The sequence below is a fragment of the Pteronotus mesoamericanus genome, unplaced genomic scaffold (genome assembly GCF_021234165.1).
Source record: "Pteronotus mesoamericanus isolate MK-2021 breed Mesoamerican mustached bat unplaced genomic scaffold, CSHL_Meso_final contig_74, whole genome shotgun sequence".
Classification (NCBI taxonomy): domain Eukaryota; kingdom Metazoa; phylum Chordata; class Mammalia; order Chiroptera; family Mormoopidae; genus Pteronotus; species Pteronotus mesoamericanus.
Genome location: NW_026555247.1, coordinates 18,018,430 through 18,037,246, shown reverse-complemented (window position 1 = coordinate 18,037,246; position 18,817 = coordinate 18,018,430). Strand labels below are relative to the sequence as shown.

The window sequence follows — 18,817 nt, the reverse complement described above, 5'->3', positions numbered from 1 at the left end:
GGGGTTTTTCACTTGGTATGACTTTGGTCTCTCTAACTAAACAGCAGGTTCTTCCCAGGCCTGTCCTTTGCTGCTTCCAGCGGGAGACTGAAAGGGCTGGATGAATGCAGGAATGACTGCGTGGTGATGCCTCCAAGCCAAGCCATGCAGCCTTGCGAGGCTAAACTGCAGTGTGTCCTGAGCTTCTTGCTCTCACCCTGAGTTCCGAACTCTTGGCAAAGAATCTGCCTGGGGCCCTGCAGCTCCCCATCCTTAGGATCCAGATGAATGAATACAGCATTGCCCACCCCCACCCCCCAAAGTGAGATTGGCCTTTGGTACCTAGAAACTTCATCTTGAAGACCTACTGTGTGCCCTTGCCTGTCGAGAGGGACTGCAGAGGAGGAGGAGGAGGAGGAGAAGCCTGATTACTAGGTTCCTGCCCTCTGCCAGTGCACGATCTAGATGGAGAAAGAATTCACAGGCAGGAGAGCCAGAGCAGGTCTGAGGGCATGTGTCCACAGCCGGGGCTGTGGAAGGTGTTTCAGTGGGTGCCAGAAGGAGGAGAGTGATGGTGGCTGAGCTAGAGGGAAACTGAGCACAAAGAAGGCTCCCTCTCTCACTGAGGAGCAAGAGCAAAAGGAGTGAGGAGCAGGTGGCAATGGCGAGGCCTGCAGTAACTACATCACCTGAGCCAAGATCCACACCACACAGGGCTTCCTGACCAAGCACCACCTCCCCCCCACAAAAAAAAAAAAACCAGCAACAAAACGTCAACCCCAAACACAGAGAAAACGAGATGCAATTGTTCCCAGCTCCCACTTCCATTTGCCAACCTTCTCCCTCTCCGTGAATGGAGTAATTGTGGCCCTGAAGTGGCACTTGGAGAAGTTTTAAATCTGTTTAAATGTCACAGTAGTACTTTGCCCCCATCTTTCCCTAATTACATTTCTCTTTGATGATCTAAGGTTAAAAAAAAAAATAACTCAAGTCTTTCAGGAATATCAAAGACAAGGACACCAAAGAATCAACCTAACCCGTGTTTCTTACAATTTTCTCAGGGGTCCTGCTTTTTTATGGCATTAGTTTGAGTCACCTGTGTGTATTATTTTATCACCAGTACTCTGCTGTGGCAGAGAGGTGGCAGCTTAAAAGATCCAGCTCTGTACCTTTAAGGGATCAATGCCTTGGCAGAAGCTGCTTCTGCTGCTGTTTACACAGGGTAGCTCAGTCATACGGGGCCTGGTATCCTAGTTGCTTCTGCCCCAGCAATCTGGGGGGAGGTGGGGCATTTCACCAAACACCTGCCAGTGAGCTGCGAGGTGAGGGAAAGACAGCCCAAATCCAAAATAAGCCATCCGCAGGTGGGAGAAATGGATGGGTGAGGAATATTCGCCGAAGGAAAAAAGAGCTCTCCACAGCTTTCCGTCCACACGTGGAGAGGCAGGGACTGGGCCAGCGTGCAGGGGGCAGAGGCACAGTCCTGGCAGGAGCTGGCCCTGTGCCACATGGAGTTTGCACAGGCATCCGAAATAACCAGATGCCCCCTTCTGCCACCAACTCCACCCACTCCTGCCCAGGGACTGCTTTTATTTATGTATGGGCTATTATTATTAATAATAATATGAATAATGAAACACCTGTGAATTGTTTACTCAAAAGGGGGCCTGAGGTGGTAGCAGAAAGAGTGAAGCGGGAACCTCAGCCACCCCTCTCTGTGCAGGACCCTCCTTTCTCAGCTCTACTCAGCTTGCTCTCTTCACTTCCCCTTGTTCTTGCTTCATTTTGAGGAGGTAGGGGGACAAGGAGAGAGACCTTAAGTAGAAGTTATTCTCCTAAACTCCTGTTATGGCAGAAAATATATTCCACTCCTGCTGTGAAATCCTGGGTGGTAAACACCAGTGCCACAAAGTGCTGTCGGAGAAGATATTTTGGACAAAGTTACTGGCCGCTGATGTGTCCTGAAAGAAAGGGGAGGAGGAAGTCTCAGCCTGGTGTGTGTACACACACGAGTAGAGTATGGCTACACACAGGGTTTATGTACACATCCACACCACATCCACACAAGCAGCCACAGCCCTGACTGCACACAGCACATACCTCCAAGCCACACACTCAAACCTTCCGTGTGCCTACAAGGGACATGCTCCTCATTACAGCACTTCACAGGCACACCAAGCACACAGCCACATGGCAGAGAGGCTCTCTGTGTGAGTTTCTGTTTGATTCCATCAACTTGGATGAGTCTTAGGCCATTACATAACACCAGATAATGTAAGCCTGGGAACCGAGTTATGAATCAACTATACTTACACACGATTACATCAAGCAAAGGCAGGAAAATCTTAAATGAAAAGATGAAGTTCCACAGTTACAGAATAGTACTTGCTGTGCGGTTTGGGCCCAGGATCCTCCTGGAGAGGCGTCCCAGGTGGGCTCTGGGCCTGGGGCTGCAAACCTCAGGGCCTCCTCAGGCCTCCTCCTGGCGCTGGAGAGCTCTGCGTTGTGGCTGTACCAACCGGGCTTGGTCTCGGTTTTCCGGCAGCTGGGGGTCTCATTTCTTTAAATAAAATTTCAAACATATCGTCTAGTAACCGTCATGTAAGGCAAGAAAAGAGAAACCCAGAACGTCCAAAAGGAGTGGTGGGGGCCAGGCCAGGGTCGGGCCAGCAGCTCTGCCCAGCAACCCCGCAGGGGAGCGGCGCGTTATTTTAATTTGCCCAGCTTCTGAAGCCCAGAAAATAGTGTCCTGGAAAAGCAACTGTGGGAGAGGGTGGGGTGCAGGTTAATATTATTAAAATGAAAATCTGCTCTCCCAACCCAAGTTCACCACCAGCATTTACCCCCAGAGGCGGGACTGCCTGGACCCGCTCCAGCGCCAGCCACTCCCTCTCCCGCGCAGCCGATGTTGTCCCCGGCGGGCCTGGCGGGGAACCTGGCAGAGTCCAGGCTGGGCGGCCGGACCCTTGGCTCTCGCCCGCAGACGCGACTCCTAGCCTCGCACTCTGGAGCGGAAGGCGCCGCAAACGAAGCCTGTTGGGGGCAGCGCACGGCGCGCGAGTCTGGGTCCAGCCGCAGCCCGAAGAGCGACTCGGGGGCTTTATTTCTTTGATGGTCGATTAAGGAAAAAAAAATTGTTTTGCAATTTGAACCAGTTAAGCAGACGAGGGCAAAATGAAGCCGGTCCCTCGCTCTGCCTCACAGACCACCGCGCGCAGAGCTCGCTACCTTCCCCGGAGCGGGCCGAGGCACCCGGCTCCTACCTTCTTCCCGCCAGCCTCCTGCCGGACCAGCCGCCGCTCTTCGGGGAGGGAGAGGCCGTCCGGGACGGAAACACCCACCCCCAGCCTTCGCAGGCGGGCTGGAACGAGGGTCTGGCCCTGAATCTCTACGCCCCGTCCCCCGCCCCCCAGAGCGGCCCAACTGCTCCCCAGTCCCGTCCTCTCAGGTGGCTCAGGTGGCGGTAGATGCCGTGCAGGAGGGCGAAGATTTGGGGCTGCTCAGGCAGGTTGGGAAAGCGAGGAGGAAAAAAGCGGAGACGGAGAGACAGAGCGCGCGCGCGCGAAAAAGAGCTCTTGTCTATAGATTTATCCACATAATATATATTTATGTAGCTTTTTTTTCTCTCGACACTGATCAATGAGCACTCAGATCGCTGGGCGGACTCCCTCCAAGCCGGCTGGCTTTTTCTAGTCTAAATAAATAGAAGGAACCAGATGGGAGAGAAAAGCACCCATTCCACCTTCGCCGCCGCCCCGCCCGCCATCCCTGCCTTTGCTTCGCCCGTCTGGCGCCCTAATAGAGCACAGCTCGGTGGATAACGACCCCCTACATACCCACACGAAAGTGAAAAACCTATGTTTTTAAAATACAAAAAAGTTGCACCTGCTGCTATTACAAAAAGAACCCCAAAAAGGCAAAGATGAGGCCAACAACCCTGTTTCTAACAGGAACCCGCTCCCCGCGGCCGCCGCGCCGGAATCTCAGCGCCTCCCGAAGAGCCATGCGCCTGGCGCTATTTATAGCCGGGGGCCGTCTCGGACTGTACCACCGCTGCTCTCCGGGGCCGCCGACGGGGGAGGCGCGCGGGGCGGCACCGCCCCACGCCGCCCTGCTCCGGGCCACCGCCCGCCGCTGCGCGGGAGTCCCCCCGCCCATAGCTCCCTCTCGGGGCCCCGCGTCCCCCTCCTTCGCGAGCGCACACTCGCCGCCCCCACCCCTGGTCTGACTGGGAACTTGAACCGGTCCAGCCTGTTTAAACGGAAAGGACAGAGATCCTGTCTGTTCAATGTAAAAAAAAAAAAAAAAAAAAAAAAAAAAAATCAGATCAGACCGAAAGAGAGAGAAGAGAGAGAGGGGGGAGAGGGGAGAGAGAGCGCGAGCGCGAGCGAGAGAGAGAAGAGAGGAGAAAGAGAGAGAGAGAGAGAGAGAGAGAGCGCGAGCAGAGAGCGAGGTACAGAGAAACCGAGGGGGAGAGAACCCGAGTGTGTGTATGCGTGTGCGTGTGTGAGCGCGAGCGAGCTTGCGAGGGAGAGGAGCGAGAGAGTGCGAGCGAGAAAGAATAAAAGGAAAGAAGATTTTCTCTATGTATATAAAGATGGCCACGTTAGCAAACGGACAGGCTGACAACGCGAGCCTCAGTACCAACGGGCTCGGCAGCAGTCCGGGCAGCGCCGGGCACATGAACGGATTAAGCCACAGCCCGGGGAACCCGTCGACCATTCCCATGAAGGACCACGATGCCATCAAGCTGTTCATTGGGCAGATCCCCCGCAACCTGGATGAGAAGGACCTCAAGCCCCTCTTCGAGGAGTTCGGCAAAATCTACGAGCTTACGGTTCTGAAGGACAGGTTCACAGGCATGCACAAAGGTGAGTGCACCTTACCCTCCCAACTTTGCCCGGGAGAAGGAGCGAGCGGGCGGGCGGGCTGGCCGGCGGCGACGGACGACCGGGAGACGGCGCGAGAGGGAGCCTCGGGCGGACGCCGAGGAAGGAGGCGCTCGGGCAGCAGAGACCAGGACTGGGGTGCGTGGGGAGCTGTTTGCTGGGGCAAGGCTGGGTTTTAGGAAAGGAGCTGATAGAAGCCTTACCGTGGGGAGAGCAGCGGAGGCAGAAGATGAAGAGAAAGAGAGAGGATTGAGGGGAAACGGGGCTTGTATTTTTGGGGACAGCGACTTGAATGATTGGGATGGGGACAGCTGCACCAGCCGAGCCCGGGACGCTGAGCAGCAGACTGGCAGGCGCGCAGCCGGCCGGGGACCGAGGGTGCTGTCCATCGCCGTGGTGCTGAAAATACTAAGATGAGATTCAGTGGTCTCCTCCTCCGCTCCGGGCCAGAGTAGCAGGAGCGCAGCCGTCTAAAAAGGAGAGAGGTGACAAATTCAGAGATATTTTTATTTCGCTATCAATTTAACAGTAAACTCTCCCTGTCTAGCAGTGTGCCTCAACAATTCGGCTGTGGTGTGAGTGGCGGGGAGAGGGAGGTGGATATTTGAAGGAAGAAGGGACAAAACCTAAGGCAATAATTAGCAAGAAACCAGCCATCCCCTGGGTGGAGTGGGGAAGCCTGGATGATACCCCTTTCTCAGAAAAGTGGAGCTCTGGGGGGGAAATCTGTGTGTGCAAGATATGCATTTTAAAGGGTGTAGCCTAAATCATCCCAAACTCACCATGCAGAGAGGTTTATACTACATTATTTCTCTCCCTTGAAGCAATCATTGCTAGTGAGCGCTTGGGGGAGGGGAGACAGAATAATCAAAGAATTAAAACCCAGCAACTTTTTAGGAAAGTGGTCATGGGAATTGTCTGCAGCCTGCCTGTTTTCTCCTTGTTTTATTATCTTCAAGGCAGAACCCCAAATGTGTTCAGTTGTAGAATGTGTGTGGGTGGCTGGTGGGTGATGAAATTAGCCCAGTGCTCCGCTCTCTAACAGTAATGTATAGGATGTGCAGCGGGGATTAATCAGGGTTGGAGCTGTGTGGGCAAGTTAAATGCTTTCTGAGAGAGATTGATCATCAGGCATGGAAGAAGCACCAGTCTAAGGAACTTGTAAGGGATGTGGATGGACATTCTGTTTTTAATAAACAGTAGTGTGGAGAGCCACTGAAGATGCTGTGTTAGAGCTGGTGGTTTTAATGATGAAAACACACACGCGCACATGCACACGCACACCCACCCACACACAGAGAGCAGCCTCATCCTTGGCCACAAATGGGCTATGAACAGAGCTGATCCTCCGGCACATTAGGTGCAGAGCGCAGAGCTGTCTGGCTCTCTAAGCAGCAGTGGTTTTCACTATCACAACCTCCCTCCTTCTCCAGCCCTCCCTTCATCCGAATACTAAGCACAGCTCCAAACTCTTCATAGTTGGAGTCCCAGAGAGCAGTTTTTATTGGCTTTAGCATCTTCCAGCTTGCCTGCTGAGGAGTAAATCTTAAAGTTAATGGCATGTTGAGTAGCACAAAAACAGCAGAATGGAAATATACTGGGTTTGTTGGGGTGGGGTGAGGGTAGGGGCTGAAATGGAGAAACCAACCTTTATCCAACATGGAGAAAATGTTCAGAAGAGAAACTGGAAAGGTGGAACAGGGAGACAGTGTTTAAAATGACATCTGTGCCCCCCCCCAAAATCAACCATATCTTTGTAGTTTTTCCCTTTCCAATCAAGCTCCCTAGAAGCTAATCGATGTTTTTATCTTTGTCATTCTAATATGCCTTCAGATTTAAAAATAGTAATAATGAAAATTAAAAGGCATAAGTAGGGAAATCCTTTACTCTTCTTAATGATAAGTTCATGTGACTATTTGAGATTTTAAAATTAGAAAAAAAAATCAGAACCCACTAGAGGCAAAAGACAGTTGTGAAGAGCTGAGCTTCCTATGAGGTCTGGTTTGGAGCACTTTATTTGCTGCTTTATTTCAAATGAAGATAAACTTTAAGAATAGTCCTTGCTTTCTTCTCACAATCCCTTCTTGCTGGTATCATAACTGTTTCTAACATTATTTGGACTCCCTCGTAATGTAGCAAAGAAGTAGAATTATCATCATTTGCATCAGGAAGGTAGAGAAGGTTATGATATAGTTATATCGTGTATATATACATACATAATTCTGGCCAGGATTCCTAGGACAAGCAAAACTTCATTTTCTAAATAATTCTTCCCCTAAACTGACTCAGTCCATGGCAGGCAGGCCCGTTGGCTCCAGCATGCTGGGTGCCTCGTTGTCGCAGCTCACCCTTCCGAGCCTGAGCATGTATTTTTTCCTATGAAACTTCCTGCTTCTCCTTCCCTCAGATTTTTATAGGCAAGGTTGGGCCACAATATCCCTCACAGCGCCTGGAAGCTCCGGGAGAGCTGAAGAAATGAGACAGTTTCCGAGGTCTGTTTTATTCAGTCCTGGAAGAGTTTGAACTCCTCCTTCAGTGATACAGCCTGATTTATTAGCTAACCCTGACAAAATAAGCCTCCGGCCACCTTAAAAAATTACTCGCTTGCCATTGGTGATTAATTACTGCTAAGTCAAAAAGCGTGATGAGGCTTGGAGAATAAGGGATCCATTCGGTTTCTAGATTTTCCCCAACTCTAAATTGACAACATGAGGCTAGGGATAGAAACATGCCTTTGTTAAGCCTGGTTTCAGGGCATATTTGTGGCTCTTTCTCTCCCCTTCTTGAATTTCTAACTTCTAATGAATTGCACTGGGATAAAATTGAGAGACATCACAGGATAGTGGCCTCTAGTGTGGATGGCATATGTATTTTATTGGTTAAACAAAAAAAGAAAAATAAGTAAAAAATAAATGCATGCGATTTCAGGTGGATATCCATTTGTTGGCCACCTGCCATTTCAGGTAACTAAAGAAGGATGGAGTTCTAAGGGTTAATGGAATACCTGCCATGCGTAGAGTGAACCTTAAAAGGCAATTACTCCAGTCAAATTGGGAGTCTGTGGAGGAGGGAGTGGGTGGGTGTTGTGGAGCAAACCCAGCAGTATCAGAGATATGTTGTTGGGCTGGGCAGCAGAAAATAGCAGTTGTGGACTGGGATAATTACTGCAAAGATAAATTTACCCTCTGAAGACCAGAAAGCAATTGGGTAGGGGGAGATCTGGGTGCTAGGCTGAGAGAGAAAGGGGGAAAAAAGCCCAGGATTACAATTTGAAAAAACAACACCCAAAGAAGAAATCCCAGTTTAATGTAAACTCTCGCGGCTAACTCCGAGTCTTCTTTTTCCCCCATTAGAAGCACTTTGAGAAAGATGGTTTTTCCAGACTCCAAAGAGAAAGACATTGTACTATTGATTTAAAGGGGAGAGAGGCAAACTCCTGGGGTAGCAGCAGAAGTGAGCTCAGGACCAACTTTGCCCCTTCCTATAGAATTTTTCTCCCTTGAAGGAGGAAGCATGTCACCCACTAGCCTAATTTTTCCCTTCTCTCACTTTTTACTCATTTTTCCCTTTTCTTCTTTTTATTTCCTGGAAAACAAACAGAGTCAGTGACTGAATATACATACATGCACACAAATATCCATGACTGCTCACACACACACATACACAGGAGATCACACACGAAGAAGCCCACAATCCATTCATAACTTTGGTCTTGTCTGGCAGGATAAAAGACAGCAAAGACTGAGTTACTGGGAGACATAAAGACTAGTGCTCTCTGGACAGCCATATTATAATGCGTTATCTTTGAAGTCATTTAAGTCTAAGTGGTATTTAGTATAATATTTATGAATTAATGTAATCTAAACATAGGGCTGTCCCCAATGGTTTAAACAGCCCTTACTACTGATGTGTACTTGTTCCTGGAGCCTGCAGTGAATTTTAGTTCTAAACAGCCAAGTCCGCATTACAGTCCCCCTTTTAACCAGTCGGAACACATCTGTGGCCTGGGTGACCCCTATGCATTGAGATCCCCCCCCCACACTCCATGAAGGTAAAGCTAGTCGACTGGCAGTGCCAGGGGTTCCCAACCCAGGAGCCACAGCTGCAGGAACTTTAGCCTCTAATTCTTTCACACTACATCCGGAGGGCGGGTGGGACAAAGTAATGGAACCTCCTATGGGTTGAGCTCTGGAGAGTACATCATTTTAAAATATACTCATCACCAGATGCACAACCTCTCAGTTCAACACTTTCTGACTAGGAAATGCCTGGAGCCCCATGATTTGGGGTGTACCTGGGAGAAAGGGAAAGGGCAAGGATTATGATTATGTTTTAATGATTTGTGGCCCTCTTCATAGAATTATGTCTTGTATTTTCATGTAAGATGTAACAATTCTCACGACATCGAGTTTCCACCGCTTGTCTTTAGCTGAAAGGGCTCATTATTTTTTTTTTTCTGAAATAGGTGAATTGAAGCCAGTGAGGTTCTATCTGATTTCCGTTTTCAAATGAATCTAAGAGACAGTGAAGCTGAAGTATCCGCATGGGTATCGGTTCAATTAAGATAAACTTCTTTTAAAAAATTACTTTGAAAAATAAGAATTTATTTCTGTCCAGGGAAAGACTGGTAGAACGGCTGGGCACACACCTATAGTTTTTGAAAGAAAGATGTGCCTTGTGAGAAAGAGATATGGAAAATGGGATAGCTATTAGAAGAAAAGGAGACAAATGTTCTTGAAAAATTGTTTCACTAAAGAAAATAAGAAATAGTAGTCATTACAAAGCTAAAGTAAACCAAACCAACAGCCCCATAAAAAACCTTCAAATTCCAGGTATTGAAAAGTACCCTACTTAAGAGTGAAGAAAAAATTATTGGGGAATGATTGCTTTATTTAAGAGACTTGTGGTTATTTGCTGCTTGTGCATGATTTCATTTATCTTTTAAACAGACTTCCTCAGAACCAGCACACAGAGATGAATTGATATGCACATGAGCATATATAGGCATCCATGTGCAAGCATGACTAAGCGCATCCCACACATATGGGAACCAGGGCTGGCCTAGATTTCCCTGCAATTCAACAGGGAGATGTTAACCCTCTTTCCCCCCCACTCCAGCTTTAATGGGAATTCTAGATTGGGTTGAAAGAACCCCCTTGGCATACTTTCACTCTCTCCACCTGCTCCAATTGGCTGGATGCTCGTGGCTTCTCAAACACAAAACAAAACAAAACAAAAAGAGAAGCTTTTCTTGAATGTAGCCATAGCATGAAAGCAACCCAAAGAAAAAAGCCGTAGGTATGTGCTCAACACAGGCATGTTGTAGAATTATCAGACTGCTTTCAAAGAGCTGGTTTCCAGGGGCATTCTTGATGCCCAGTGATCTCTCCACACTCCAGCAACTTGAACATGGCCATCACTGTCGATATTATTAGCAGCAGCATCCTCATTATTATAAGTTCTATTCTAAGATGCAAGAGGGACTTCTGAATGATCCCTTAGAAGATATGCAGGACACCACCTCCTTGGTTGAGAGCTGGCCTTACTTGCCTCAGATGGATTTGCGAAAAGACTGCACAACTCACACCTTCCATGTCATTAGAATGTGTCAGTTCCAAACTGACTGAAGAGGGACCTCACTAAACAGAATTTGGAGTAGGCAGGCTATAGAAGAGAGGGAGATGCAACAGAGAATAAGGCCCGACATCGTGGGGGGAAAAAAAGGAAAACTGAGAGTTGTAGGGCCAAAATGCCAGCTGGAAGCTGGGAGCGTTGTTTGACAGTGGCTGGAACTGCAGCAGCTTCTGAACTTGGAAGGGAAATCCCAAGTGACATGCAGAGAGAAGAGCTAGGGAGTGTGAAAATCTGTATGTTTCTTTGGGTACTAGAGGACTAAAGAAGGGAAGATGCTGCAGCCTGTGTGGGTGTTGGTGTGAGTGTATCTGTGTGTGTGTGTGTGTGTGTGTGTGTGTGTGTGTGTGTGTGTGTGTGTGTGTAGAGTAGAGCTGATAAATGTAAGTGGCATGGAGATGATGTTAGGGGTAATTTCATCCTGAAGGCTCTATGCATGATCAGAAAGATGGTTGATGAGAAAGGGAGAGAATCTGGGGACAATGACGGTGTCCTTGTGATTCTATACTCTCTCCACCTCAGAACTCGTGGCTTGGATTTGTCAATGATCTAAGTTCCAATGTAGAGATGTGCTCCTATTTGTCTGTCTGATATCTCTACCCAGTAGTACAAGTTTGGGGGAAGGTTCCATCTCTCCCCACCTCATCACCTTTCGAAGGTTTGTTTGCTTCTGCTCACCTATTGACTCATTTTAGAACTGACCTTCCATCCAGGAATGAGTGGTGAGCCACAGAGCCCAGCTCTCTGCAGAGATAATTCCCTCCACCCGCTGCTTTCCCTTCCCCACCAGCTGCCCCTTGATATCCCAGCCCTACTTTTCTCTTAGAGTGTTTACACACACACACACACACACACACACACATGCACCTTGGCCAAGTCAAGTCAAGCTGAGCCCTCCAAGCAGAATGCTGCATTTCCCCTAAGGCAAGCAGGGTGTGGCAGGGATCCGGCTGCCCACACTTTGAACTCTATGAGAAAAGCTCACTCACCCCACCCCCACCCTTTACCTCTGCCTTTTCTGCCTTTAAATACACAGCCTCTCCAAGAATCACAGAAAATATCCAATCTTACCCAAATAAGGTAGGAGAGGGGAACAGAGCCCCCCAACTTAGTTGTGCCCTTTTTATCATCATCCTGCATATCCATCTTTTCCTTCCTCTTGCCATTTAAAGTACCCTCACAAAACCAGAGTGAGAACTGAAGAGTAAGGTCCATGTTCCACTTGGCAACATAGGAGTGCAATTAAAGATGCCGGGACTGAAAGACAAAGATAGGGGCAGAACGGCTGGCAGAGGGATTTCCAGACTTGATGTGCTTGCCCTAAGGGCACCCTTCTTCCCTGCTCATTCAGTTTCTGGTGGCCCTGGATGGGTATAAAGTGTGAGCCGCAGCCCTGCCTACAGAAACCAACAAAGCAGCCAGGTGGGCAGGCCCAGGGTAATTGCCCTCCTTTCTGGGTCCCTCTGCGAGTAGAAGGGGATGTTTTCAGGACCACACATTCACAGGGCTTCTCCCCTTCCACCTGCTCCACATTTGGCTTCTTATTATCCCCTGTATCTCCTCTCCAGCATGAGCTGATGAACACTCTCAAATGGAGTGATTCCCAGCAGCTCAGCTCAGGAACACATCTTACGTGGCCAACTGCAGGATGTAAATAAATGGGTGCCCTCATGGAGACAGATGTAGTTCTGGTTCTGTGAGGATGGAACAGCTAAAAATATTGATCAAGGCTCAGGGGAAAAAAATTGATAATGAGCTGTCCTCCAAGAGTTTAAATGACCGACACTTCCAAAAACCAGTTCCGTACAGCACGTCAACTCACGTGATGTTACTTTATTGCAATACACTCAGCTCTAATTAATTATCACCTTTGTTAAGAACATCTCCAGATCAAAGGTTTCTAGATACTTAACAGATCTTACTAACAAAGCTCCCATACATTAGGCTGTCCCACAGCTCCCTGGCCAAGCAAGCGACCTTCCTTCCCATTTTCTTTCCTCTCTCTAAGCCGTTGGCGTCCTCCTCTTTGCTTAAGACAAACAATTCTTTCTGCATAGCTGCTCTGTCCTAAGATGGGGATTGTGAGGGGTGTTGTCTGCTGAGGGCAAGGGGCTTCTATTCAGCAGCTGTTTCTAAAATTACACAACTGGGACTTGGTTCACCTTCAAATCTATCTAGCTAAAATGGGGAGTGTCAACAAAAGAAAAAAGCATTCATGGAAATGCAAAAGGCGTCTGTGGGAATGTGTTTGTGTGTGCCCACGTGCACAAGCACCGATGTGCACATCCTCATAAATACTATGGATCAATACCTTTCACATCCACTGCCTACACCTCTTAACTTCTCCCTCCTGTTTCTTGAGCACCTGTGCTACTGTCATATTTCACTCTGAGAAATGCTTGCAGCTGAAGCGTGCATAGATAATGCTGTATTGAACCGAGCCATTGTTTGGATTTAGTTGTGGAGTGTGAGTGCCCACTGAGGGATGATTCTCACCTGGGGTGGGTGGTGCCTAAAGAATCCACTTCTTAAGATATGACGGGGACCTCCCTCTCCGAAGTCCCCAAAACCTATAAACTGACAGGTGACTTACTTGAAAGCAACCCTTGGAGTCATTCTAGGCAGATTTGAATGCCATACGTGGCTGTTTGTTCATTATTCTAATTTAATGATGCAGTCACACCTAATTAATCCATGTCTGGTTTATTCATACACTATGTCTGAGGATCCAAAAGATCTCTCTAGCTAGCTGGCTTCCCTTTACAAGGCCGAGCGAGGAGTCTCCCCCGACAAGTGAGTGTGTCTCAGTCCAAACACAAATGCATTTCTGCGGACCACTTTGATAGAAGCACTGTCCCTGACACCACTGCCCACACAGGCAGGAATGACAGCACTCACAGAGATGTAACAATGATATCTCTATGCCTATGCAACACACACAGTGTTCAGTTGCCCACAGAACCCTACCAAGAAGCAACGGGTCACATCCCCACGTGTAATAAATGACAAGGGCTTGTGGCGTGGCCAGCAGTCCCACGGCTGCGAGTCTCAATGCAGAAGACTGAGAGGTTGAGCTAAGTCAACCTCCCCTCTATGGCCTTAAGAAAGCAGAGCAGGCTTCGCTGTTGCCACCGCACAGAGAAAGAGACTGAGGCTGGGAGCAGCATGCCCCCAACGGCAAGTTTGCAGCATGGCCTTGAGCGCACCTCCCCGTGGCTAGTTCTGGCCAGACTTCTCCCAGCAAGCACTGTCTCTAGCCTGGCAGGTACATTGAGAGAATGAGGCATCAACCTAATAATATCCTTATAAAGCCAAGCCTCCTGCGCAAGTCCTAGGAGACAAGAGGCATCTAAAGATCAAACACTACATCACAGTGTATTTGTAGGAACTCTGATTCTGCTACCTCCCTATAATGCTCTAATTGACTATTTGATCAGCTCTAAAGGGCCAGTGTTCAGGACAGACTCACACACACATTCATATACACACTTACATGCACACTCTCATACACATGTTCACACACACCCACGCACACATACTCCCCACACAAGCACTTGCCCACAGGCTCTCTCTTACACACACCACTGTACCGATGCTAGCTCACCTAACCAGGGTAGATTTTCACAGGGGCTGCTTGAAGGTGAGTGAAAAGCACACACCTAAGATTGTACGTGCCCTTCCAGTAATGGGCTTATCAATACCTCTTAAAGAAATGTGACAGCCAACCCAGAGTGATTCAGTCGTGTGGACAAAGGTCAGCATATAGATATCCATTATTAATAATATCAATATCTTGGTTGACCAATATAACCAGAAACTGTATCATGTCGCTGCTGATGGGTGAGGCAGGGAGGACTCCGCGGCAACAGCAGGAAATTATGCCCATGTAAAATTAATCATATTGACTGGTTCTAAGAATATACGGAGAGGCAAAGATGTTGGGAGTGCTCGCCGTGGTGGGAGAGGGGGACCTTGTTCCCAGAGGCTTCATGGTCTTAAGCTCCTGGAAGGAGACCAGTGGGGTGGAAGTGTCCCTGGGTGACCGATGAGAACACTCTTCCTCATCCGGCCTCTGCTTTCCAGTGGGGTGAGGTGGAGGAGAGGTGTTCTCTGAACAGGAAAAGAAAGAAACAGGATCCCCTAACCATTATCCACCCAACATATCCATCTCTCTCTCTCAAATCAATACTTGGCTTGGGTCGGTCTCACCGGATGAGGCCCAGAGAGCATCCTTGCACCCACTGTGTGACGAGGTCCACCTCTGAGGGGGTGGCATGAGCCTGAAGCAACATTCTTAGTTATGTGATGAGATTCTGTCCCCAGGAGATGCTAGTATGTGCTCTAAAACTTAGGGGTCTCCGGAGGACAAGCATCTAATCAAATCAACCGCCATGATTGGGTTCTTGGGATCAGCAGAAGCAGGGCCTCGGGGCCCTGCCCCATCATCATTGCTGCTGGGAGCAGGAATATTGTGGATTTCAGAAAGCTATTGCTCGCTGAGGCCCACCTCCAGTCACAGTGAGTGGGGAGGAAAGGGAAGGCCATGTGTCCTTGGCCTGGAATTCCCTCCAGGCATGTCCCTGATCCTTCCCTCCCTTACCCTCTGAACACTAGGCTCCAGATGTTCCTGCCCCTCGTTGGCAGCCCTGAGCAACACCTGGCAGGCTGTTCTCAGGGAGGAGGGGAAAGGAGAGAATGCCAGGGGCTGGGGGCTTACTCAGAGAGGGAGAGAGGGAACAGGGTGGCCAAGACAGCCCAGTAGGCTTTTGGATCATTCCTTTTCTGTTTTCAGAGCTTGTTAAAGCAGCTGGAAGAGAGCCTGCCTTAGAGGACAGGTCCCATGGTGAGGTGATGATGGGTGATAGGAGAGGGGCTGCTAAGGCACAAGGGAGATGCCTTTGATTGAGAAGGAGGGTGAGGAAATGGTGCCTCAGGCTGGCATGTGAGATGAGACTTCTCGGGACGCTGCTCCCCTTCCCACAGGGAGCACTTTGGCCTCAGCAAACAGGCCATATCTGAGCCTTCCTTAACCTGACCTTCCTCCCCCAACCCCCCACCCCAGGGCCGCCGAGGGGCAAGCTCGTCCCTTTGATTCACACACACTCAGAGTCCCCACTCTGGGGCTTCACCCAGTCCTCAGGCCAAGGGTCCAGGCCACTTTCTGCGCTCCCTCCACGGTGACAAAGACCCAGTCTTCCTAGCTAAACCCCGGCCCCTATGGCCAAATGGGACAGTTCTCAGCTCTCAGAATTTGCTTCCAACACGGCACAGGCTCAGCGCGGCCAGAGAGCGCACATGGGGAGGGCACGTCCAGTGCCGAGGCCCCCCTCCCTCCACAGTGCCAAGTCCCCTTCTCAGCCCCAACCCTGGGTCTGAGGAACACTGGAACGGCACAGAAGCCCGGCCCCTTCGCTAGACCTTTTCTTACCCCAAACTGTGAGGGCGGGAGGGCTATCGCCTGCCCTCTGACGGTGACAGGGGGAACTTCCTGCTCTCAGCCGAGGGCCCCTGACGCCCAAATGCCGCTCCTGTTGCTGCCCAAGGTAGGCATCCAGGAGCTGCAGGCGAAACCTCTCCCGCACCCCTAGGGCCAGTGTGGGTCACTCCTCTTCTTCATGGGAGCCCCCACACTTGAATGGGCAGCACGGGACCCTGGGCCACATCCCTCACTGGACGAGTCCTGCCTGAGCCTGGGCCCCCAGCAGAAACCCACATAACGGGAGAAGAGACTCGGGAAATCCAGACTGTATGTTGTAGTTTCAGTACAAATGTGAGTTTTGTTTCGTTTAAAAAATGAATAACCAGTCTATGATTTAGTATGCATTTTATTCTTAATTCCATATGTTGGGGCACCAAAATCATGCATACCTACAACCCTTTGCCTCATGAAACAGACCTGGGCTGAGTTCTATCAGTTAGTGACAAATTGGCACGCCTGCTCCCCAGTTCGAGCCGAAGCCTCAGGGCAGCGACCTAAATCCAGTCGGTCATCAGAAAGAGAGGCACAGAGCAGGAGAGCCACCACTGGCTTATTTCAAGGCTTCATTTCTGTCTTCCAATTAAAAAAATTTAATTAAAACATAAGGCCTCCCTCTTTACACTCGTCTTCTTTCAATAAGTAAATTATTAGATTTACTTTAGAGCGAACTCTGTTATAACCATGTTGGGCAAGTTTGAAAATCCACTGGAATGAGGAGTAAAAAGTGAGGCCAGGGACTAGGCAGCTGAGTTGGTCCCCAGAGAAAGGAGAGAAGCGCACATTACAGGGAGTGTCTCGGCGCCCTTAGGCTGCAGTGAGTGGCCACTTGGCAGGCCAGGTCACAGGGGCAGGCCGGGAGGGGAGCCAGCAGGGGAGGACCCCAGGCCTCACAGGAGCTCTGGCTCGGAGCTCTCGAGCGCAGTCACCCCTTGTCTGCAGCTCACACTGTTTCGGATACTTCGGTTCATTTCTCCCTAGTTTCTCAAGTTTCTCAGTACAACATTAACTCTAAATGTTCTGGCTTGTCTCAGCTGAGCCAATGCTCAAAAGGCGGATCCCCAGTAGAGGCCACACAACAGGGAGAAGAGTGTTCCCATGGCAGGCAGAGGCAGTGGGGGAAGCCCGCTGAGCTAAGGCAAGAGCAGCGGCGTCATCAACCCAACTGCGGTTGGATTCCGGGACACCCTCCCGGCCATCCCCACACAGGGAGCAGAGCCCCACACTCACCCCCATGGGGCAGGGCAGGTTTCTGCAAAGCAGAGAACGTGGGGCATTACAGTTTTGTCGAGGAGACACACCATGTCCCCCCACTGAGAAGCCCTGGGTCTAATGGGGCAGATAGAAACCTCCCTCCCTCAAGGAGTCCCAGATTCATGTACAACTCAGGTGCCTAAGGGTCAAGCTCTGTCCTCAGAAGGTGGTGAGCCACCCTCACCACCATGAAATAACTCTATGGCAGAGGGCAGCAAACCTACGAATATAAAACTATTCAATGCAAATGTCCTATGTAGAGAATGAAGGAACCCCAAAAACAGAATGATCAGAGAGGGGTACAGACTCCCAGATAACGGGCGGGCCAGAGAGGTGGAGGGCGGGAGCCAAGGCTGGCACATGGGAAAGAGCAGAGAGGCTGGAATGCTGACAAGCCTGGTTGTTTTGTTTCATTTCATTCCATTATGTTTCGTTTTTGTCCCACTGCAGTGAAGTCTTATTCTCAGGCTGGTGGACAAAAGAATTTCTAACTCTGACTAAATCTCGGCCCACCACCAGCCTGGCCAAGGAGAGGTGGGGGTCAGGGGTAGGTGAATGGGCTGCAGATACGGCCCAGGAAGTCAGAGGCACAGAACCCGCCAGGGCTGGCCTCACCTACTTTGGGGCTGCAGTGTCCTTCAGCTGTCCCAACCGCAGCCCACTTGGGCTAAGAAATTACTCAGGAAATATTTAAACTTGCGCCCACGCTCCCTGCCACCGAGGCAGGCATCCATACTATCGCCACAGGCTCACTCCGCTGAATGTCCCAAGTGATAAACTGTGGGGTTGGAGGTTAGTATCTCCCCATACCTTTCCTCGGTACCGGCCCCCAGCTCAGGAGTGGCTGGAGGCAGCCAGGCAGTGGGGATGAAGCCGGAGCAGTGTTTCCTGGGGTGACACTGGTCTTGCAGCTGGAAGAATCTTGGCAGGTCGTAGGAAGAACTGCTCCCAGCATGGACAGCGCATCCTGGCGAGGGTACCAGGCCCTTGGGCAGCCCATTTAATTCAGAGGAACAGTCGAGGTGCCTCTCCCACCTCTGGGAGAGAAACTCTGCCCAGAGGGACAATAATAGAGGAGCTAAATTTTGGGTCCACAATCAGAGGATTATTTGTGGCTGACTCCTCAGAGGAAGAAATACCCCCCTTCTCGGCCTTCTGTAGAGCTTGACCCCTGGCATCTTCCTGACCCCGGGATTTCTCCAGGGAGGAACAGAGCTAGGCTGTGGAGGGGCGGGAGTGACTGCCTGGCTCCACTCCCTGCAGGGAGGGAGGGTCAGTGGCCCTCCCAGCTCACTGTCATCCAGCCTCCTCTACTCTCCCCCCACCATCCGCAGGCCCCAAACCCCAAGCCCCATGCTCTCAGACCGCCCTGCCTTCCCAGGACAGCGGTCCCCAACAAAGTGACCTCCTTTTCCTTTCCTTTCAAAGCCCTGCCCCTTGCTGATCTGACAAATCAAACTGGGCAGATGTGTCCCTGGCGGCTAATGGACATTAATGTGTTACCATTTCTGGTGACATGTGCCTCGTATGGGGACCTTTTAGAGCCCAGGCTGTAACCTGAAGAAACATCTCTAATAGAGGAATTTCC

The 18,817-nt window shown here is 50.0% G+C and overlaps 1 protein-coding gene across 20 annotated transcripts in view; it reads left to right on the top strand.

The window, feature by feature from the left end:
• The first annotated feature begins 4,422 nt into the window (after positions 1 to 4,422).
• Positions 4,423 to 18,817, top strand: part of CELF4 (CUGBP Elav-like family member 4) — a 295,212-nt gene continuing 280,817 nt past the window's right edge. For all 20 annotated transcript variants that reach the window (XR_008529995.1, XM_054583572.1, XM_054583564.1 and 17 more), the window contains exon 1: positions 4,423 to 4,850. Coding sequence is in view for 19 of the 20 variants with exons in the window: in XM_054583572.1 (XP_054439547.1) it covers positions 4,565 to 4,850 (286 nt within the window). In the remaining variant the exon portion in view is untranslated. The remainder of the gene's footprint in view (positions 4,851 to 18,817) is intronic.